The sequence below is a fragment of the Cynoglossus semilaevis genome, chromosome 10, assembly GCF_000523025.1.
Source record: "Cynoglossus semilaevis isolate Cse_v1.0 chromosome 10, Cse_v1.0, whole genome shotgun sequence".
NCBI lineage: Eukaryota > Metazoa > Chordata > Actinopteri > Pleuronectiformes > Cynoglossidae > Cynoglossus > Cynoglossus semilaevis.
In genome coordinates, this window is record NC_024316.1 from 9,212,745 (window position 1) to 9,236,937 (window position 24,193).

Genomic DNA, 24,193 nt, shown 5'->3' on the forward strand with positions numbered 1-24,193 from the left:
AGTAGAACAAAAACAGTCCAATCAAATGGCTCGACTGTAGACCCAGCACGACTTTAACTGTGTGAAAAAAATAATCATCAAAGTCACAATGGAAAAGGGTGAGTCATCCTTGGCAGAAGAATAATCACAGCCTGTGGAATTAAATCCAACTTAATTTCATTAGTAGTGCTACATTAGCTGCATTATTCAAGAATGAACTCGTAGACCTTTCCATTCTGACAGAAGTCAACCTCCTGTCTGTTGTGTTCTGCATCTGTTGCCCTGGTCTTCTTGAGTTTTCCTGCTGCACTAGTGTCACAAATCCAGTTTCCTTGTTTTGACCTTTAAGTAAAGATGCATTTCTCTGCCTGAGAAAAGGAAGCATGGAAAATTCTTGTCTGAAATTGGCCGCACAAGTCACTTGGGTTTGCTCTGGCAGTGTCAGAGTATCAGTCAGTCATTAGTACAACAGTGGCAGCAGAGTTTCTACAGTGAAAAGTATCTGAAGCTTCTCTAAGCAAGCACGCTGCCAATCAGGCAGATTTGAAATCTTAGTGAACATGCTTCAATGGCTTTCCACCATCCTTCTGGGCCAGTACTTTGTATTTGGAATAGAAGATTGGATATATGGGGATGTTTCTTATAAATATACACACAACAGGCTGAGAATCAGCAGTTATTAGCCCCGTGCTTCAACTCTGCCAACTCTGCTTATAATCATATTTTGAAGCCTGACTGTAAAAAAGAAAAGGCAATGTTCTCCGTGGTGCTGTATTTATGGATGATGGAGACAGAATGCAGAGTTAGTGAAGAGATCAATAAAATTGGATTTGTCTAGTTTTTGTCTTGTTTGGAATCGCTCTCCAAAGACTACAAACAGTTTATGGGTCAAGTTCCTTTGCTTGATTCACTGTGATTCGTTTTAGAAGAAGTTATAAATATGTTTTAGCACAGACTGGAAGACTGGTTCGGTTGTTTGCTTGACTAAAGTTCAGCCCGGGGTCCAAATAGGTTTCCTTTGGGTCCAGACTTTTATTGTATGAAACGTGTTCTTTTTGATACTTAATTTCTCTGATGGTTGAAACACAGATTTTGAAACCATGGTAACTTAACATGGACGCATATGTTGCTTGGTCTGTGACTCATACACTGATCTAGGATGACTCAAAGTCAATTTGATTTTTTTAAGGCTTTGATTTGGACTAAAGAATGTGGTGTTTTATGTTAAAGTCTTACTTTTACTCATTTAGGCTGAACATTTGGATCAACTTTTTCATGTGGCTCTGATTTGGGGGTTTTAACGCTCCATACAAGGGCAAAGGAACCTGATTAATTTCACCTAATACAGCTACCTGCATTAAACAAAAATAAGATTTTGTCAAATTTAGGAATGTGGATTCACCACTAATTTGTTTTTTATCTATGATCCATTATTTAATCATGATTGATCACCATTAATTGTTTGCAACTAAATATTTCATTTCATTAACGGAATAGTTGATTGGCCATCAATAACTTCATCGACTCCTCTTCATCACATATCTGTTAAAAACATAGCTATATGTGCTACAAAATGGATCAATTGCATATTTATCCAGACTTAGTTTTGGTCCATTTCACTGCAGGTCTGTTGGCCTGGGTTACTTTTGCAGTAATGAATAGTCTTTATATAAAAACAGAGGCAGAGAGGGCTGGTCTGCAATCACTGATGATTCCTGGCTCCCACAGGAACAGGCCTCCATCAGTGCAATGGTGCCATAAAGTGTTGAGGTATTGGCCCGGCACGCTTGAGCCAGCTGAGAAATGATGGCGATGATTATGTGGGCTATTTCGGGGCTGTTTGCACAGCTTTACTCGCCTTTATTCAGCACCATAACAACTGACTGACTTAGGTTATTATCTCACTTAGTTATCACAGGCTTTTCTCACCACTAATATAGTGTAAGTGTTTGTGGAGCTGACACGGAGGGAGGAAAGCTAGGACATTTATTCTGGTCCCTTCGCGTCATGTCGTGGTCTGAGCAAATGAATTAAAGGTGAGCAGAAATGTATGTGGTGAGAAAGCCATGCATGAAGAATATGCTGTTGAACTTACTCCCAGAGTAAGTATTTGTTCCATAAAATGGGGAAAAGGTTAGAGATTTTGACTTAAAAATACCACCGTCATCACATGTCTCCAAATGACTCAAAGGTCTGATACAGTCACATGTAAGAGGTATTTGTTTGAAGCCTTGAAAATTGTGACTTGACTCATTATTCTAACTTAAACTATAAAACCGTGGAGATCTACATGGAATCCAATTGAATTTTACCCTACCAGTACACATTTTTTCAGAGGCCTGGACTTGGACTTAAAGTCAATGGGGCATCATTAGTCTTGACCTAAACCTAATGCATGACTACGCTCATAAACTGATCCTCTTCTGAAACTCACACTCAAACATTTCTTTAGCAACTTATACTTGCAGTTGAACCTCAGACCTGAGATGTTGTTGTGACTCAGCTTAAAATTCAGACTCAAACTGAATTGCTGAGGACTCAACACTTGCTCACTGAGATTTTTCTGTTACCTAATCTTGACTTATTTGCACTTGACATAAGTGGCATTATTTCATTGTTTATACTTTTTTAAAATTTCCATCGTTATAAGCTATATCTATATACTTTCGGTCTAAAAACCAGGAACCTTGGGAAGCCCCAGATTACCACACACCTACATAACAGTGTTTGTGTGTGTTGAAGTATAATCTACCATGGCCCCAGCTGTAAAATTATTCTCATCCCTGTAGGCCTGGAAAAATAGTTATCTTTACGATTCAGTTGCATTTGATTGGCAGCTGACCTTGTAAGGTGTGCTGGTATAGGTACGCTCAGTTAATAGACCCCTCCCTCCCCCAGGGTGATAAGAGTCACCTTCGACTGAAGTGTCATCTGTACAGCTTTAGTCAAATACATCAGAGCAGAGGTGCTGGAATTATTTAGGAAAAAAATAAATAACAAATTCACCATTTTCTCCCACAGATGCAGGAAATGATTTACACAGTTGACTAAGAAATATGAGTCGTAACTGCAGAGGGAAGGTGGTCAGAGACACACAGTAAAATAGAGCTGGGGGGGTAATGAATGAAGCCAGGAAAGAAGATGGAGGTAAATAAGATGAGGAGAAGCGGAGGAAGTGGGAGGGGGGAAAAGTTAATAGTTTGTTGGCCAGGCAGACAACGACGGGGGAGTTGTTATCATCCAGCCATGTTCTCCAACCTTCAAAAACACACAACACTCCACTTCTTTCTGCTTAATACTGAGGAAATATCCATCCACCCCTGCACCCACCCCACCACGGCCACAATTCAGCATTTCCCACTGAGGATATCAACCAAACAGAGTAAAGCTGCAGGGCCTTTAGTTTCCTGCTCCTCAATGATCAATCCTTCATGCTTTCAAGGCTACTTCTCCTCCCAACACCCCCCGCCCCCTCTGTTCCACACACTCACTTCCAAAGCGATAAACAGAGCCATGAAACACAACAACGAAAACAGTTCATGAAACTACGTCAGACAATCACCATGGCAGCTCTGGAGGTCCGCTGTAGTTTGTAGTTTTAAGGACGGCAGTCCCTCAAAGTACCATCCATGTGGCCAACAATAAACAAGGCCAACAGCTAAACACAGAAGAGAGTGTATTCTTATTAACATTATTAGACTCATTAACACCAAATACCGTATACTGTACTTGTAATTCAATTATGTAAACATACGGACAAAGGTTAGCACAAAAGCTGCAATTGTGAACTAAATGACACATCTAATCCTAATGGCAAGCAGATTCCCCTGCTAATCTGAGAACCAGCAGTCATACGCATACTAGGTCCTAATAAATAATTGGATATTTGTTACACTTCTGACCCTTAATTCACTTGTTTTTTACAGCACTACATAATCTACTATTTTAATACTTTTTCATTTCCAAATAGTTACATGAATAAAACTAAACTTTACATTCTGTATTTTGAACGTATACTGTTAGAGCTGAACAAAAGGCTTTTGACCTGATTGGTATATTATTTGTATTTAATAAAAGCCTTAGACAGTGACCTTCAACGTTGTGTAATTGCATGTAGTAAAGTAATGGGCGACAGTAAAACTTCCATGACCTGTGAAATGTTAACGTAAGCTTTAAGACCCAGGTAGGTTTTAAAAATTTAATGCTGCATTATTTCTGACGTGGAGCCGTAGACATAGTAGGAATCTAAATCACTTTAATACTGAACAGGTGTAAATTCAATGCCCACAATTCTACAGTACGTTAGTGATGAGTTGTGCAGAAATACAGAAAAAAACTTTTCTTCCTCTCTTTATTTGGTCAGAATTTAAAAATTGTGTCCGCTTTCTATAAAGGTAACAAATAATTTTAGTGCTTTTCAAACTTTTTTTTGTGAAGTTGTTAAAGTTTGGTTTTATTTGACCTGGGCATGAAAAGCCCTTAAGATATCACACTTTGATGTAGCGCACACTGTGTTAGAGCATATTTTCCTTTGGCTGGGAAAAATTCTGGCGCCGGTGGACGTCTTTGAATAAGATGAAAGTGGACATCTTTAATATTACAAGAAATAATTCTCCCACTTCTCCTGCCTTTGAACTGAGGCTCCCCTCCATCCTTGTCCCTTCATGTCTGTCCGCTGCGCTAGTGCCTGTCTGGAGGATCAGGAGCCGTAGAGAGCCAGGTGCGAGGGCCAGAAACTGATAAAGAAGCGAGGCTGCTATCTGGACGCAGCTGCTGATAAAGGACAACACTCGCTATCTCCACTTTTTTTCTGATTTATAACTGCCGCATCTACAGAGGAAGCACAACATCCAAGACATATTTCAGGCATTTATATTCTTATTTATGCTGACAAAGGAAGCTCCTGCTATTTTTATGCCTCTGCCTTTGTGCTCCTTGACAAACAGTATGTGTGTGTGTGTGACGTGAATGGCTGCAAAGGGGCCTCTAAAGTGGGATCCAATCCCATGAGTGATCCATAAAAAAAACTATTTCAGGAACAGAAAAACAGGTTGATTTAGAGGGACTATTGATTGTCCATGCTCCACCCATCATTTCTGTCTTTAGAATTGATCTCACAGATATTTGTCATCTAACTAATACACCGTGCTGTGTCATGCTCCCCCAGTTCACTGTACTTAGAAGATACAGATGGAGAGATGAATGAAAGAAAAGACTCTAATAGAGTAATGAACTGATTAATAAAGTGGATGCTTCCACAGGCCGGCCTCGTCTCTCTCAATTAGTGCTAAATCAACAGCATTCATTAGCCTCCTCTAAGTGAATGTGATAGTGAGATGTGCTAATGCACTGTGCCCAGGGTAGCTGTGTCAGAGTAAGAGGTGTGACTACAGTTAACGGTGTCTATAACCAACCTTCCACTTTGCCTTCCCTTTTTAAAATCTGTCCCTCTTGTAACATCAAGGCTGTTCTCAGGCCTTTAAAGACTGGCCTTTGAAATGAGTTTTAGCCAAACTGGAGGCACCTCAGGTGATGAGAGTGTGTGAATGTAATGTGGTTTTAGGGGATGTACAATGTCTCCTACATCTGCAGTGTGAACAGTAGGTCACCTTGTCTGACCTACTGACCTCTTACTTTCAATGTTGTAACAGAAATTTACCCAGAAGAGGGTGAGTTTTTTAAAATTAATTTACCTTACTGCAGTGTAACCATAGGGATTTTTACAATTGTGATTAATTGTAATAATCATGATGAATCCACAGTAACTGTGTGATCAATCAGATGAAATGTGATTCTTTAAAAAAAAATGCAACTCCTTTCCCAGCCCTGTTTCTTTAAACATTATAACAGACTTTGTGTTATCTCACCATGAGTCAGTTTGCCAGTGCCTCCAGACCCTGTTTGTTGTTTCCCGCAGGCAGTTACTCAAGATAATCCAAGTAAATCCTCACTTAAAAAGCAAGCGTCCGAAAATGTCTTCTCTGTTTACGTGGCCACTTTTTCCAGTGCCTGGTGCTCAGAAGGTTTTTTAAAGGGTGTGTTGACACTTGTCATGTTTGATTTGACAAAACAAACTTGAACAAATGCGAAGACTACCGTCCACACCACAGTACTCACACAGAAACTGCTCTTAAAATTGTGTGTCTGCCTTCAGACAGACTCTGCTGTAGTAGAATGCCATATGTACCAAACTACGGCTCACCAAATTAAAGAACCGGACACCACAATATGGGGGAAATCAAATTCCTGAGAGTAAAAATATACAAAAATACAGAGCAACTTCATGAATCTCTTTATTTTATTTTAGTAACATCTTGCGCTCCGTCTTGTGCTCCTAGTAACCACAGACATCCATTTGTATTTGGGCTGCTGAGTATTTTCTCATCTCATCAGACCATACAATATTTTTTCTCTATGCTTTCAGGGTCCTTTGAATGTTGTTGGGCAAACTACCACTTTACTGTCGTGACGTGACGGTTGTTCTCAGGAGTAGTTTGGGTGCTCACAAAACTCTCATAAACTTCTGATTGATGGAGTGCTGCACAGATACTTGTCCTTCTGGCAGCAGAAAATCTCTTCTTGTTCAGTAATACAGTTTCAGCTATGGAAAAAAGGGGAGTTTTTGGGTGGTTACTGCAGTGATGGGTTCTGATTCTGCCCCAGGGAAGTTTCTACGCTCCAGCGTTGTTTTTTGTCCTATTTCTCTGATCTGTGGAGGGAGAATTCTCTGTGGTGGATTCCAGGGCTTGTTTTTCAGCCCCTACATGCATGTCAGCTGTGGAACCTTTTAATAGGCATGTGCAGTGTTTCACGGGGTTTGCAGAGTGTTTCGAATCAATTTCATCTGATCAAAGGGGACTTAAAGACAGAAAAATCAGCTGGAGATGGAAGGAGACATGAAGATGCTGGGATTTTTATTCATGGTACCCAGGATTTTAAAAGCAGCACCTGCTAATCAACAGTGGTCCAAAATGGGTAAAACTATTCATAACCCGCGGTCAAAGAGTGAAACACTAATAAAAAATTTAAAAAGGAGCAGAGTAACAGGGGTGCAGGTTCTGCTCTGGTTCTGGTAAAAGAACAATAGTTGTTGGAACATCTGGTATTTTTTCTTAATGTGTACTTTTGCTACCTGTCACAATAATTATCCATATTGACTCATATGGTAAAAGAGGTTAGTGTTAATATGTCCAAAAATATGATTGGTAAAGCAAAATATGATGACAGTTATACAGAAAATGTAAATCTCTTTGTCTCTCCCTTATTGTCCTGCAGGGTGTGCCATGAACACAGTTTGAATGGCCTTATTTCATCAGTCTGGTGCACTTGTCTTTGCAATGTTTTTAGCAATAATATGAATATTTTTGTATAATCTTGTCTCTTAGACTAGTGATGGATTTATAACAGAAACTAAGTGACCATTGATACTATCATCTGAATCTGAATCCGGGGAAAGTGGTGGCTTGGTGGTTAAGGAAGTCCAGAGGGTTTGAGGTTTGAGTCCACGAGCTGCCAAGTACAGCAGGGCACTGTTCCCACCCACTGCTCCTTGTCTGCTTAAGCTGCCCCTGTTCACTTTGGTGATGGGTTAAAAGCAGAGGTCACATTTCGTTGTGTGTGCAGTGGTGTGGTGTGTCACAATGACAAGTAGTTCACTTTCCTTCTTTCCTTTTAATATGGCTCATTTCTTCTGAAAACAAAACCATCTTTTTAATATATCAAAGACACATTTGAATAACAACATCCATGATCTGGATAATTAAAAACTGCCTTTTTTTGTTTCATAACTGACGTATACAGTGAGTCATTACCAAGGATGGCAATCAACAGATCCGACCCTTCCTCACCATTAACTGATGTCACTGTGACCACCACATTACATGGAGTACGTTGGTACAAATGGTGTGATGGAGCGAAATGTGTCGACAACAAATTGGTCATATACCACATATGAGTTTGTCATGGAACAAACAGACACATTCCACCCACACCATTTAGCAGGGACACGTTTGCTGGGAGCGACTCATTTAAAAAAAAAAAAAAAAAAATTATCAACCCTGAACATGCACAGAGACTCAGAGTCAACAAGAAACCTCACCTTCTGTCTCATCTCTTTCTAGATGAGTCTTGTGGCAACTGCTCTTTTGGAGCAATCTGCGACGCTCAGAGCGGTCAGTGTGTGTGTGCGTCAGAGTGCGTGGAGTCCCATCAGCCTGTGTGTGGCAGCGACGGCACCACCTACAACAGTGAGTGTGAGCTGCATGTACGAGCCTGCAAAGAACAGATGGACCTGCGGGTGGTCAGCCAAGGAGAGTGCAGTAAGTGACGCATTTGTGATTCTTATGTTGTTTTTAACACCTTAAACCTAATCGCATCATCACCATGTGAAGAATTTCAATTGCTCTGCATCAAAAAAGGGATTATTGATGATCTATGAATCTGTTCGGGTTTTAAATGAAATTGGGATATCAACATCAATGACACTCTTAGAGCAGGAGGGAGAGAGGTCACAGGTCAGCAAGCTTGTCAAACTGAGGCTGTTAAAAGACAATAACATGTATTTGTCACCAAAACAGTCTGGACAGGTGGAAAGAGATCTCATTTAAATATCTACACGAGGGATGCATTTTAAGTGGTGGTGTGAATTAAATCCACTGAAACAGCTTCATGAATATATTTGTTCTTTCACCTCTTGTGATCTGACTGCTGCCTCTTCTGTGTGTGTGCTACAGAAACATGTGGCAGTACTGTTTGTGCCTGGGGCACTCGGTGTGTCAGGGATAAGTGTGAGTGCCCACAGTGTTCAGGCGAGGCCTTCTCGCCAGTGTGTGGCACTGACGGCATCACCTACGACAACAAGTGCGAACTCCGCCTGTCGTCCTGCATGCATAAGAAGAGAATTGACGTGGCGAAGGCCGGCAGCTGTGATGAAGGTAAGAAATGGAGTTTGGGATGCAGTCATTTTCTTTTTATCCAGTTGGCCGTTGAAATGGTGTAATTATCTTCATTATCTTCCAGCTGACCTGCAGAACAGCATTCAGTCATTCTGGGGAAATTTCAAATGACTGCATATGTTGTCGGCAGGAGGCCGACAGGCAACCGCAACAAGAAAATATGAATTAAAAGTAACATTAAAGGCCACAGTGGGGAAAATGACCTGAAACAAGCTCTGGCTGATTGAAAGAAAACTGTTGTTACGATTGCCCCTGGCTGTTAAAATTATAGAGCTGTGTTAAGTGCACAGATGAGCCATTGTCCATTAAATATAAGAACTGAAACTGACTGATGTGTAGAAGTCGGCATCCAATCACAGCAGGAGGGGCAGAGAGGACGTGATGCCTTCACCTAATTTCTGTATCTCTTATTTACAGAACTTTAATTTCACACTATTTTGACATGTTTATAAACCACCAAGTTTAGCACTGAAGTCATTGCATTTATAACAATAATAAAATGTAGATTTTTTTTATTTTATATTTCAAAAATGTTTTTTTAAAAATAATTAAACTATTTAATTGGTGGCTATAACTACCTTCTTCTCTAGTGGTTAAACCAAAGGGGTCAAACACTTTGTTTGGAAATAATTGGGATTTCTGAGTTGGCCATACCATTTTATTGAGAGGAGTGGTAAAGTCGCACACCTTTTCAAATACTGTTCCTGATACTGTTCTAGATTGTTCTGTTTGAGTTTGCAAAGGGTTTGGGTGTGAGAAAAAAAAAACACATTGTTTCATGTAAACACAGGAAAAGTCTCAGTGGAACAGAAGGTTTCACATGTAACGCTCGGCCCAAGTCTTTATGGACTCAGAAATTTCACTAGTTTTTTGTGAGGAGGCTGTTGTCACAGTTATTTATCACCAGCTTACATTAGAGGATTTATTTTTTGCACTTCATAAAGCCCCCTAATCTAATTATGCTCTAAAGGTATCACTCCTTTTGAGTGTCCTTGATTTCTGTTCCTCTGGTTCGTATTCGTTCAAATAAATGAAGTCTGAATCTCTGCACGAGTCCCAACTGGATCATCTCGGTCCATTTCGGGTACAACTCCAGGGGAAGCAGCGAGCTTACCACCTCGGGGATCCACCCTTGGCTTTTGGGTTGTCATGGTGAAGTCATTCTCTGACAAGGTGTGAAGGAGAGCAGATTACACCTGCCAGCAGGTGGGGTGGCAGGAGAGGAGAAGAAAGAGAATATAGAGAAGGGAAAAAGAGATGAGATGAATCCACTTCCTTCTTGATTGCTGGCCAACGGTGTTTCTTTCCTTTCATTTTTTCCCTCTTTCATTGTCTGTCATATTGGCCCCGGGCCTGGGAGCCGAGCGGTGCTGCCAAAGCTTCTTGTAGTCGATTTAACACCATTTCATTGACAGGAGACAAGTGACCTTTTTTGTATTTGGAGCATGAAGAAACATGAGAGTGGTATGCCCATGATTCAAACTTACCATCTCATACATCCACACGCACTGTCCTCATTGTCTTTTGTTGTCTGTTATCAGGGGGGAAAACGCTCGCCTCCACCTACCCAAAGGCATCGCTCTGCCAGCGGTGCCTGATGGCTTAGTTTTTCTATTTCACTCTCTCACACTGTCTGCAAGCTTCCTTTCCTTTTTTCCGTCACTTGCTCATTTTGATTCAAAGAAAACTATCAGGCTTACACAATAGAAGCTTTTTTTCTTTCTCTTTCACTGCTGCCTGCCCACCCACCCACTCGTGCATCTCTCTATATTGCACTCTTCTCCATCAAAATTGTGCCTCTCAACAAAAGGGACACCGATGCTTTTACACATAAGGCAGAGATGGGACTCTTTCTTCACTTTGAAATCAAGGGTTCACTGCAGCGTTGTCCACCAGTAGTCTGTCGAAATGTAAAGCAATCAGAAATCAGGTCAAAACTAGGGCTGTGGTCTTCAAGGAACAGATTTCAGCTTCTTGTTTTTCCGGCTGAGACTCTGTGTGACTACAGCCTATTACCTGACTCTGAACTATGTACAGTTTAGGATTTAAAACCCTTTTCTCCGTGCTGTCTCCATTAGTTAGGAGAATCCACTGTTCCAATGTTAACATATGAAGCAACCACTGGAACCACTAAGTCGCCCTGAGTCATAGTTGTGTCAGTTTTATCAAATCTATTGGAATAGACACAGAAAAATAAGCGATGAGGTCAAACATGCTGGACCCAAAACTAAACAGATGAAGAAAAGAATGGTGACAGATTAACGGGGAAAAGAAATTTGGTAACTATTTTTAAAAGACCCAAAGTAGAAGAAGAACAAACAAATAAATGCATAAAATTTCATGGCAAAAAAAAGCCCTGTTGGCACCAGGGAATAACAAACCTAAATATTATACAACAATCTTATATTTTTTGGAATTTTGAAAAAAATTTGAAAATGTTTGTTTGCATGTTTTTTAGATTAAAGATGCAGAGCATTAGAAAATACATGAATTTGGCCCCAGGCAACTCTAAACATCTTTGAGCACATTCTTTTCCATTAAAGATTAAAAAAATCAGAAGGTGAAAATGTTTGATTGGTTTTTGACCAGCTTTATGTCCCTAAAACTATTTTAATTTTTTTTATGTGTAATATTAAAAAAAAAAAAACTTTCCCTCAGTAATGTATTTGCTCTGTGAGGTTTGGCTTTGGCTTCTGCCAATAACTGAGGCAGCCATGTGATTCTGTTGGAACAATCTCTTTTGAATTGTACCATAAAAAAGACTCTTACTTCTTCTAAACAGCTCTGTGTGTCAATCTGCAAAAACTAAGGACTGTATTTTCCTCTTCCCACCTTTTCCTAAGGTGTTCACATCTGCCCACTCCATACCTCTTATCTAAGATAAGCCTGGAAGAGAACACGTGATTTATTCCTTTACGTGGACTGGACTTAAAAAAACTGCCCTCATTAGTCACGTGCACAGCCCGTGTGTTCCTGAGCAGAAAAATGGAAAATGTTTTCTCCTGCCTTTTATTTAGCAGTAATGAAAAATGACAGTGTTCCTACAGTTGGCCATACAGGGAAATTTATCACCTGTTTAATTTCACACTTGGGCAGACCCTGGCCTCAGCTCCTTTTCTTGACACTGACAAAGTGGCAACTGAAAGCAGTGTATCACCTACAGGGTCTTCCAGACCTTTTTTTCTTTAATTGAATAGACATTTAATAAACAAGATTATGAGCTCAGGATCACACAGGGATGCACAGTCTGTGTCCTGCTCCTCACGTCCAACTGATCAAATAACTAGTAACTCGAGTGTGTGAATGGGTGAGACAGGAGCTCTGTGGCAGTGAGATCAGCGGATTTTACCGTCACGCCCCATCCATCACGGCGCCTGTAACCTTCTATAGAGGAAACAAAGCTTCCTTTTTTTTCAGTGCCTTTTTTCAAAGTGCTCCACACAATTCATCCCTCTCTATCCTGCGGGAATGCTTATTTGGATAAACCCACCGTCACATCTGCCGGCAGCCAGTGGCATGAGTGACTGATGGATGTAGTGAAGACAAAGGCAAATCCTGTGGCTCTCCATCCTTGAACAAACACTGTTGTCATTTTTCGTCTTTGCCCTGGCACGGGCCGACAATGAGGATGGATTTGTCTGAAATGACAAATGTCTGACTTCGCATTCGCACAGCTGATAATGACAGAGAGTCAGCTGACCCTGAAATTTTAATCTGGTTGAACAAACATCATCTGGCTTCAGTCGGTCTCCTACAGTTGAAGGAAAAGTCCAGAGTTGTCACTAAAATACTTAATATTTTCACCTTTTTTCTGGGAAAAATGTAGCTTCTGAATTTAACTTTCTTTGTAAACAGAAACACAATTGTGAGATGTTGTGAACGGTCAGTCACAGTCACAGTCTTCAGACTGCAGTAGAGGACGATTCGTCCTTGGCATCTGTTCTTCTCTGATAAGTACCACACATGAAGGGCGATTGAGTTCTTGCTTTGTGCAGGCCAGTCAATATCATTGACCTCAACCTTCTTAACCGAGTTCTTCACCAGTTTTGAAGCATTGTTTCAGTGGTTTTCGTGGTGAAGACAAAGCAAAGACCCAGGTCCAGTTTTGCTGTTGTCTAACTGGAGCATTATTTTTACATATTTCAAGACTGTCTCAAGATTGTTCTCCCACCTCTTTGTTCTATTGTGTAGATAATGTTCTTTGGTTCTATGTCTAGATACAGATGTCATCTTCTAGACAAGTCATCTTTGTTTTTTTCTCTTCTGACCAACTACTACTACAACTACTACTTCTAACATGCCTCATTTCCATCAGGCTGTCCCTATCGGACTTCAGTTGGACTTGAAGGAGACTCTTCACAGACGTGGTTCACACTCCTGTTTCCTGGATCTTCATTCCTCCACTGTATTGTTTTTAAGCCCAGAGTGGACAAAGAAGTTCAACAGTGTCTTCTACCTTTGTGTCTCTGTGTACTACAGCACATCCTTTTGAACTTCCAGATAACTCTTCTTTATTCAGTTCCTGACACTTTGAAAGGTTTTTGATAACTTTGTTTATTCCACTTTTTGAGCATCAGCAATTCTTTTGTTTTCGCTATGATACTCCAGTGACATTTCACTTCCAAAAGAAACTTTGTGATGATGGGGCGAGGGGCGGTGGGGTGTTTTCCACTTCTTCAACTTCTACTTCTTCTACTTCTGCGAACTCTTCCATACATTCCCAGTCAGCTTTGACGTCTCCTCCATCATTCCTTCTCTTCTATTATTTCCATTGTCAAATCCCTGCAACCATTTCTTTTCTCTCCAGTGTCTTTTATGAACATCATTCTTATTCTATTCATTTTCTCTCACCTCCATGCCATTGAATTCTGCCTCCTTAATGGAGCTCCCTTGGCTAAATAGACTTGGCTTCTGACATGATTGAGTAAAAAAGGAGCGGATTGGCAGTGCAGAGAGAATAGCTGATACAGCCGTCTTAGCTGAGGATGTATTCATTTAAAGGTTCACAGGCAGCGTGGGTGGTGGGCACATGAAAGAGCAGCAGCTAATTAGGACCTCTCTTCTGCCTTCACTTTTATTTATTCTACTCTAATGTCTTACCTCTTTTATTTATTTATCTCCTCTCTGTGAGCGTGCCTGAGTGGAATATGAATTGGCTTCTCCTTCATCTCTCCGTTATTGTGTCTTGCTGAGCTGGAATACAGTACATAGGCTCAAGTGACCGACTGAGAAGCCAAGGTCTGATTTCTTCTTCTCCTCTGTTCAGGACTCGATGTCCCTTTTTTTAAGAACAACATCACAACAAAGATAATGTCAGATAATGTCAATGTGCAGCTGAAGCAATTAAAAAGCACATTTCCCCATCAGGAAATGGTATGTTTAATTCAGACTGCAGCCCTGGATCGATAAGATGCCACAACAACATTAAGGCCAAAGGGATTAGGGTTGTTTAGAGGTTAGTGCTTTAAAATGGAGATGGAGCAAATCTTTAATAGATCCTGATGTTTGTGGACAATGTGGCCTTGTACAAAGAGCTCCTCCTCTGTTGTTGTGTGCTTAATGTAATATATAGCTGTATAGTCCACCTGCATCCTCTGTATCGACCAGTCTGAGCTGTCACAGCCCATTACAACGGGACCAAAGCATGATTTGGCCAAGCCTCCTGCCTTGCAATATGACCTGCTTCATAACCTGCTTTAGAAAGTGGGTTATGCTAAGTGGCACTTCCGTCTCCAAGACATTGATTTCACCATTAGACGAAGCGCATCAATGGAGTTGAATAAGCCCTCAGAGCAGACAGAGAGAGGCGGGAACACCTTGATTACCTGATGTCTCTTCAGCCTCTCAGCCTTTAAGCAGTGCTCAGAGCTTTTTACTTTGGCTGCAGTACATTTTTTGAATAACAAAATCATTTCAAATGAACTTTCTGCCAGTTGCAAACTTTCATCTCTCCACCCCCCCATTCCCACCTCTCTCTCTCTCTCTCTTTCTCTCTCTCTCTCGCTCTCGCTCTCTTCCCTCCAACTCTCTTTCTTTCATGCTGACTGCGTTCATTCCCTGCCTTCACAGATATTCACCTAATCTCCCTCAGGAGATTCACTGAAGATGAAATTTGCAACATCAAAATAAGAATCCTCTCCATTTTTTAAGCTCTTCTCAGCACAGCCCTCAAGGGCTTTCCATTAACCATAACCCCAACATCTTCATTTATTACTTTAATATTATTTTACCCAGTAACAAGCGCAAAATGTTTTACTTTTCAGGAAGTAATATTACAAGTACTAAGCAAAATAAGACGTAATAAATAGATATGTCTTGTGATTCATTTTGTCCTGGTGGCATCCGTGTCATATGTAATGGTTTGACTACGTGTGTTGATAAGGGTACGATTGGTATTTAGACGTTAGATATTAGACATTTAGACTGACATTTTAGCAGGAATTGAAGAGAGACACATAAAGATCTGAAATAACAATATATCTGCTGAAACCTATTTGAGAAATATTTATTGTCTGCCTGTCAATATCATAAAGATGAACAAAGACATCTCAAAAAACAAAGAGATCTCTCACGGCACATCATGTGGAACAGTGATCACAGGGTGTTCCACGTATGTATTGTTCTGGTCATGATGCAAGTATTGTTATCTACCTGTTGAACACGAACCTTTTCAAATCCAACTTCATTTTTACTGGATAATAGACGATAATATTCAACTAAACTCCTAGCAATTAGATCAATTCTCATATCAGGGAGCAAGCACCCTTAAACAGTCCTCACCCCCCAATCTCTGATTTAATTGAGATGAAAAGGATGCCTCTCTGGTGGTGCAGACATGTTGTACCTAATTTATTTAGTCAGTCTCCTGCGCTCACTACAGTGGGTCATTATCTTGTTCTACCAGCAGTGCCTTTATTTTCCTCTTTGCAACCAGCGTGAGAGGAATGTAAATGATCTAAACTTTGTAATGCTCTTGGTGTATAATCATTGCTTTAACTTACAGAGAAGTGCGACTGGAACACTTTGCATCTGTTGTGCTGATCAGGGGGCATCTCCCTTGTGGGCTGAAATGTTTTATTAATGTCTTTTTATGTGCATTTATGGTTTCTATTGCAGACTGTGGCTCAGGAGGTTCAGGCTCCGGGTCGGAGAGCTGCGAGCAGGACCGCTGTCGTCTCTTTGGAGGCTCGTGGGATGAAGATGCAGAGGAGGATCGCTGCGTTTGTGATTTCAGCTGTCAAAGTGTTCCTCACAGCGTGGTATGACTTCAAACTTCACACAAGTGCCATCAGTGCAAAATGTTGCCCAAGAAGAACAAAACAGGCCAGATCCAAGGATCAATCATAGGAAATATGACATGGCCATCTGTAGCTGTCAGTCAGTGTAAGGTGCAGAAGACTGGAAAACAGACTGGTCTATAAGGAAATCATGACAGTTCAGGTTTTTATAACAAGTTTTTATAACTTTTCATAATTATAATTAATTAATAGCAACCAGAAGGCTAAATCCATGTTAATATACGATCTACTGTATGGCACAGTGTAGTAAATACCACCAACAGTTTCAAGTTGTCATACAGATAGCTTTTGTAGCTGTTTCAAGCAGTTTTCAGTCTAGCTTTTTCCTAGGTTTGCTTTTGTTGATACCCAAAGGCTAAGCTAAAAGTATGTACCGGTAAGTTAATTTCAAATTGAAATTTTCAGTATATAAACACACAGGATGCTCATAAAGACAAGCACAAAAACAGGTAAACTTTAGTCTAAATCACAGTATAGGTAGACTGCAAACACACACAATTTCTAAATAATAGCCCCTGTGCCCACATTTACTCATTTTCTGCTATTGTTATTTTGACATTCTCTTTGTATTCCTAGGATAATTGCATTTGCTCTAACAACTTTTTCTGTGTTGAAGAACAATGGAATTCTATCTGTTGTTCTATCTGCAATGTTGTGTCACTTGGCTATGATTACATTACCAATAAAACAAAAAAGCCTTTCTTTTACACTGCAAAAATACAGTTAATTTGTATGCAGCATAATTACAGTATAGTGAAAAGTTTCACATGTTGTGCCGAAGCCCCCCGTGGTATATTTTTACTTTATTGATTTTTGGCACAATAAAAGAGTTGTTGAATATCAGAACACCATTTGACAGAGAAAAAAAAAATGAAACTAGGAACACCACTTTTTCACAGCGCTGCTGTCAGCTGTGGTGCATTTGTCTGCTGATAGTAAAATTGAACTGCTATAAAGTCACCTTCCTGTATTTCCTTTTCAGGTTTGTGGTTCAGATGGAAAGAACTACAGCAACGAGTGTGAGCTGAAGAAGGCCAGATGTGAGAAACAGGATCACTTGTTGATTCAGAATCAGGGACCATGTGCAGGTCGGTACATTATGCACAGTGCCCAGTTACTGTAATGCCATTGCATGAAAAGCATGGTCACATCACTGAGATTCATCATCATTGACATTGCATTTTCTCCAACCATTTCATCCACTGATGGGGTGATAATAGCCTGCTAATGTCTATAGGAGTCCCACAGCTGTGTGTGTCTCTGCGGTGTAACCACACTGGAGTTGTTGTGTTAAAGTGTATTGACTTAGCTTATAAACATAACCATTGGCTCCTCCTTACCAGACATTCAAAAATTCTAAACCATTAAAGTTGTACTAACAAGGTTGTTTCCTAACCCTCAGGACACCACTAACTTTAAAAAAAGGAAAGTCAAAAACACTCTCTGCATGTAAATGAACATCATCTCAGCAGCCAGAACGGTAGTCAGATCAGTGTTTGAGTAGCGAAGGTTACCTTTTTTTCTCCTCTGGAGCTTTCGCCACTGATTCCAGCTCAGGCTGGAGCGCAGAGCAAAAAGCACTTAAGGGATTTGGTGTGATCATTCTATCCTGTTTGATTCCCTGTGGGTCTGAAAGAGAGGAGGATGGAGTTAGTGAGAATGAGAGAGCTGCCGCTGTGTCCACACACATCCCTGCAGATTCCGAGCTGGCCTCCTTGGGCACTGACTGTCACGCTTCTCTACCATCCATGAATAATCGATCTTTTTTTTGAAAAGCCCCCTATGGCTACGAGACCTCTAGACTCTCCTCTCCCATTGGTTATTTCTTCCTAGGGGTGTTAGGGATTTTTTTTTTACTACTTCCCACATAAGCTGTGTAAGGAAAAACTTTATTTGACCTCCACTCTTGAAACTTATCAAAAAATGTTACCTCTCGCCAACGAGAAAACACTAAAGAAACCATGAGAGGTTTGGATTTTAGAAAAAGAGACTTTTACATTTGATGTCCACGGTTCCATCTGCTGCATGCTTATGTGCAAGGTTGGCTTCTAATAGCGTTGAAACCATCTTCTATAGCTCCCTGCAAACTCATATCTGGGTCAGGGGAGTTGTGTACATCCAGAGAAATGGAAACTGCTATTTTGGAAAAGTTGTTGCTCTGGCAACACAGCAGTTATAACTAAGATCCTTATTTGATAGTGGATTGTGTAAATCAGGCAAAAGGTCAAAAAGGCATATTCACATAGACACAGGGGCAACGTTACCACAGGTTAAACTTTGTTTCTATGGTCTCCTCTGTCGTCATGTATCGTGATGTTTTTCAGCACGAAGAATGGTGCATGGCTTCCTCTTTGCACGACAGTGTCTGAAGGGGCATTTTAAAGCAGAAATGGAAGGTCATGTGCATTCAGCAGCAGCAGATTCTGCTGATTTCTTTTCACACATTAATATGTGTTGTTTTTAATTGACAAGACCCAACCCTAAACTGATAAACATTATTTTTAATTGTCTCCGCCACATTCAGCATGCTTTGGCAGATGCTCCTTCTATAACTAACCTCGGTACCCAAACTAGTTAACATGCTAATTGAGGAATGTCCCAGAATCAACCTTGTATGAACCTCGTACTGTGTTGCACACAATAGATTTTAAATGGATTTTTTTGTGTGAAAAAACAGAAAAAAGTTTGGCAGTAAAACCACTTGAAATCCTTTCTTTGTTCTTTTGCCTGATAAATGAGGGTTTGAGTTGGTTACCTTATACAGATTTATTTTTATTTGTTTTTGGGATGTAATCCAGCTCTGAGATAACTGCGCTCTCATTAGTTCACTAGAGAAACTGGCATGAGCAGATGTTTAATGTAAAAAAGTCCTTAGTAACCATCACCACAGAAAAGAAAAACCTCTAAAACTGTGAGGGCAATATTGCACATCACAATGAGCAGCACTGTGCTGGACAATGGTCACTGAAGAGGAAAAGAACCCTTGAAGTGTGGCAGAACATATGAAATTAAAAGTTCTCCTTGTCCTAATAGGCTCAGTACAGAGAGCTGAACGCAGTGCAGGAAAGTGGCAAGTTAAATGAACTGTGTCCAAATACCATCTCTGGAGTGGGAAAGCAGAGAGTGGAGTCATCAGCATTAGGCTGAGGAGGCTCATATCCACACCAGTAACATTGTGATTTATGGCCCCTGTATCTCCAGCCCCCAGACTCCAAATGAGCAAGACCAGAAAAAGAGATCGGAAGGGAAATGGAAGGAGACAGAGAAAAAAGAGAGGCAAAGATTTCTGCTGTCTGTCTCAGAAACTTAAACTTTTCTGCCCAGTGTATGCAGAGAATGTGAACTGTGAGACTCAGATGCCCTCTGTTCCTCTTACCATATTGTCTCTCTCATTCTCGTCCAATTTCAGGACAAACAACAGGTGCTGGGAATACATTTGTTTTTGTTTTGTTGAATGGAGGTGCTTCTGTATTCAGAGCTGTCACGCTGCAGTCTGAAGGTTAGCACATCCTCTGACAATGGAGGTCTCCGTAGTGCACTGCCTGGCACATTCCCTCATAAAATACTGCAGACTTTATTTTATTGATTTCTTTATTTGTTTGTGTCTTTCAGAAGGGTTGTAGGGCAGGCACACAATTCCAACATATTAGACAGGAACAAATGAGGAGAACATGCCTCCTAGTACGTGCTAAATGTCAGACCGCACGTTCACCAGCAACGCCATTGTTTGTTTTCACTGGAGCTAATAGCGTCGTTTCCCCCTGATTTTCAGTTATTGTGAAGGAAGTTGAAATAGAATTGTTATCTCCAAACCGGCTGCCAGCGTCTCCACCTCTGCCCCCTTAAAGCTCAACTTCATTGTTGGCAAAAAAGTTACATGTTGCTGGGAGATTGTGCTGTCTAATCCTGCTCAAATGCTGGGTGTTCTTCTCCTTTTCTCTCCTCCTCTCCTCCTCTCTCCTGTTCCTGCTTCATCAGTGATTTCAGCCACATCTCCTCCAGAGCTGACAGCACCCCAGCACTGCAGTCTGTCTGTGTACGGCTGCTGCTCTGACAACACGACAGCTGCCTTAGGAGTCGAAATGGCTGGATGTCCGAGTAAGTTCTCTCTCTGTGTCCTGCCCTGACCTTTTGCCTCCTGTTAGCCTGAGCTTGATGAATTAGACCCTGAACAAAAGAATAAATAAAAACCCAACCTGTGATTAGGCTGCTTCATCAGCAGGACTGACAGTTACCTTGAAAAGTGGAGTCCAGAGTTTCATCAGCAGCCATTATACTTATAATTACCATTATATTAAGTGAACCTAGCTGGATGATGGCACACGGCTGGTAAAGACAATGTTGCTTTTAGCTGTTAGCTTAGAGCTGCAGTGTGAACAAAAAGATGAAAAGCTTCTGTGTTATGTATTTGTGAATATTTCATCTTTATGTGTCTCCTGAAGATCTTCAAAATGCCTGAAGTTCAATATCAGGGTTTAAAGTGTTTGACAAATCTCAAGGGGGTAAAGCTACATGGCTAAATAATGGCCATTTGTAGCCAAATTAGCTAATAGTTGGATAGTTCTTTGCAAAGAAAGTAACAGTAAAAAAAAAATTAAATTACAATAATGTCAATTTAATATTTAAATGTAAAATGTAAAGAAAATTAAAAGTACAAACACAGAGTTAGAAAGCAACAGAAAATAATGGATGCTAACATTTTTTAATTAGTCTAGAAATAATTAAGGTCATATCAATGTAAACATAAATATAGAAACAGCTTACTATAAACAGCTTACTATAAACTTTAAAATTAACATTAATTACAATTCACAACATAAACATATGAAAGCCAGCTCAGAAATGGTCAAATTTTGTCTTAATGTCATTTTGGCAAAGCTTTATTTAAAAAAGATTTTACAAAATATGGTAAAAGAAGCTATTAGCCAAAAAAGCTAACTTGTCCTATTAACCAACCAATCACAGATTTGCCTCAATTTAGCAAACAACTGGGAAATCTGGGAAAAATCAGTAACAGATGAGATGAATAAGGGATTTTAGGTCGAGTTACATAACTTATAAAGTTGATTCATAATGTAAACAGTATAAAACAAAACTTAAAACAACATTTCTGTAGAAGTATTCTGCGTCCTGGCCCACGCTGAAGTTTTAATTTGGCCCTTTGAGGAAAAAAGTTTGGTTCTAAATAACTCAAGTAAACAAAGAATGACATGCTGAGAGTTAGTGCAGGAAAATCTCACCTAAGCCCACTTTATCCAGCTTTTGTGGAATGTTCCCACGGCCGGCATTTGCATCTGGCATAAATCTAAAAGAGAAAATAACCTGAGTGAACAAGTTTCAGTTGTTGCAAGTTTGTAAAATGATGGGATTTAGAGTAAAAGTTGATGATTATGAAATGTTGTTGGTTCTCCTCAGGTACCTGCCAGTGTAACAGCTATGGATCCTACAAAGGAACGTGTGACCCAGCCACTGGCCAGTGCTCCTGTAAACCAGGTGTCGGGGGGCAGAAGTGTGACCGCTGTGAGCCGGGATTCTGGAACTTCAGGGGCATTGTGACGGAGAACATGAGCGGCTGCACACGTAAGAAATCCTGGATTTGTGTTTGTTTAAATTCAACAATTGTCTTCAACCTGTTGTTGTGAATTTTCAGTTTGCTTTAAATTAGTTGAAAATAGTGCTGTCAAACAATTCATTTTTCTAAACTACCTAATTAGAAGGTGTGGATTGCAACTAACCATGAATAATTGTCATGATTAATCATGATTAACTGTTATCATAATTAAGCATGATCATCATGATTGATGCAGGAAATGCAATATTTCTAAAAAGCAGGTAGATGTATCTGTGTCACCTGTTTTTATTTCTGACCAATGAAAATTATGGGATTATTAATGTGAAAAAAAGTCACGAAAACTATGCTTCAGTGATTCTGTGTATTTTTATCATTACTGTTGGTCATGGCATTCAAAACAAGTTGAGAGTTTCTTTCAATACATCAGGATGCTGTTGTCAATATTAATCACTCTTACAATCCATTTGACAGTTGTGTCAGTCAAGCTGTCAGCTAATCTTACATACAAAGTTGAAGGCTCCTCAAATGCACGAAGACAGTTGGGGTGGTGTTTTAAATCTGCTTTGTGAAACAAAAAGTCTTTCCCACAATGCGTGTAAATAACATGTCTATCATCTGAGTATTAGAGCAAAGATAAGTAGATCAACGGTTGAATTATTGGATACAGAGTCTGTGTCATTCATTGAGATTTCTTATATAATTTATCTCCACATATAAAACCGATTATTGCAGTAATTTTTACATTTCCAGTTAAAACAAATACCAGTGATGCCTTCACTGTCCCATGAGTGGCCGAATCATCCAAGACGTTCTGGGATTTTGTTTTGGTTGCGTTACCCGCCGTTTCCATACTGGAAGCTTATCAGACTCCTGGTAATTTTACTTAAAGACCCGTGGGTAAAGACGTTATCTTGTAAAAATATTCTTAAAAATGGATTAAATTGTAAAATGATATAATTATCTACCATTTCAAATATAATTTCATGTTTTAGCCTCTCAAAAATTGTACTGCACTGAATAGATAGTGTTCATTTGTATTCAGGTGAACACTGGGGTCACGGCCCCTTTTTTGTCTCGATGTAATGCAATGTGGTGACCACCTCGTACCCTGCTGCTGAGGTATCACAGGACATTCGCCTGCGAAGCCGTGAGGTATTTTCAGCAGACAGCAGGAAGCCTGTAGGAGCCTCACCCGTGGCCTGACCTTAACAAGGTTTACACACACTCAGCAGGCATCAGCACAGTAATACCAGGTTCAGCTGGAGACAGGCTAAAAAAGAAACACATCACATAACACTGACTCTTAAAAGTAGGTTTTTTCTTCAGGTTGTTTTCTTGAGTTTCATCTGAACGCTCCACAACTCCCCCTCTCCTCCTTCCTCACCTCCTCCCTCTTTGTCTCCTCACTCAATGGCCTCTAGGGTGCATGAACCTTTTTTAAATCCCTGACTATAAAAAATGATAATGTAGGCAAAACTGGGTTCAGAGGCTACGTTCGCCTCCGGTGCTCTTTGTACACTACAGAAACCAAACTCTAATCCCTCTTCCTGTCACACTGTTGAATTGCTAATTTTGTTTCATGCATTCATTTTTCCCTCCTCACACTTTTCATTTCTTCGTTTGTAACAGCGTGTAACTGTGACGCCAACGGCTCGGTCCGGGACGACTGTGAGCAGATGTCTGGTCTGTGTTCCTGCAAGACAGGGGCGAAGGGCATGAAGTGCAACGTGTGTCCAGATGGAAGCAAAATGGGCATGAACGGCTGCGACAAAGGTAACACACACAGACACACGCTTTACTTCTCACCTCTGACCTCTCTATTACCCTGTGTTTCTGTGTCACTCATCTGAACTGTGGAGCAGCCTCTCAGCCCCCACTCGCTCCTCCATCCTCTCTTCACATTCCCCTGCTTTATTGGCAGTTGAGAGAAAGGCTCGCAGGCAGTTAATCGATATCGTCAATTAGGAAACACACTTGAGATTACAAATGACGCCTGTGTGACATATATCCCACTCATTGATTTTTTATTATCTCAATATCATCACCTATGTTTCTATTGTATTTGTAGAAGTGTTTTTTCATACTTCACCATAAGTTCTATTGGTTACACTTAGATTAATAAGTAAAACAGTCCTAGTGACTGCACTGGCTAAAAATCCAATGGAGGTGAAGTTTAGTTTCCTGCTGTTCAGAGTCTTTATCTCCTTGATTAAGATGCAATCAGATATCGACAGGAAGTCAAACCTAATGAAGCCAGAAATCCTGGCACAGTGGTGGAGAACTCTGCCGCACTCCCTGCCAGGTGAAAAGACACAAACCGGAGGTGTGGGAGCACATGAAAGGGGGATCCAGAGGGTGGCACCGGGGGGGGGGGGGGTGGTTGGGGGGGG

The 24,193-nt window shown here is 40.5% G+C and overlaps 1 protein-coding gene across 1 annotated transcript in view; it reads left to right on the plus strand.

The window, feature by feature from the left end:
• The window catches only part of agrn (agrin), a 252,515-nt gene that overhangs the window by 176,848 nt on the left and 51,474 nt on the right, over positions 1–24,193 (plus strand). The window contains exons 9-15 of the mRNA XM_025059195.1: positions 8,100–8,297; positions 8,712–8,912; positions 16,050–16,192; positions 17,214–17,319; positions 20,210–20,329; positions 21,647–21,811; positions 23,433–23,576. Coding sequence (XP_024914963.1) covers positions 8,100–8,297; positions 8,712–8,912; positions 16,050–16,192; positions 17,214–17,319; positions 20,210–20,329; positions 21,647–21,811; positions 23,433–23,576 — 1,077 coding nt within the window. The remainder of the gene's footprint in view (positions 1–8,099; positions 8,298–8,711; positions 8,913–16,049; positions 16,193–17,213; positions 17,320–20,209; positions 20,330–21,646; positions 21,812–23,432; positions 23,577–24,193) is intronic.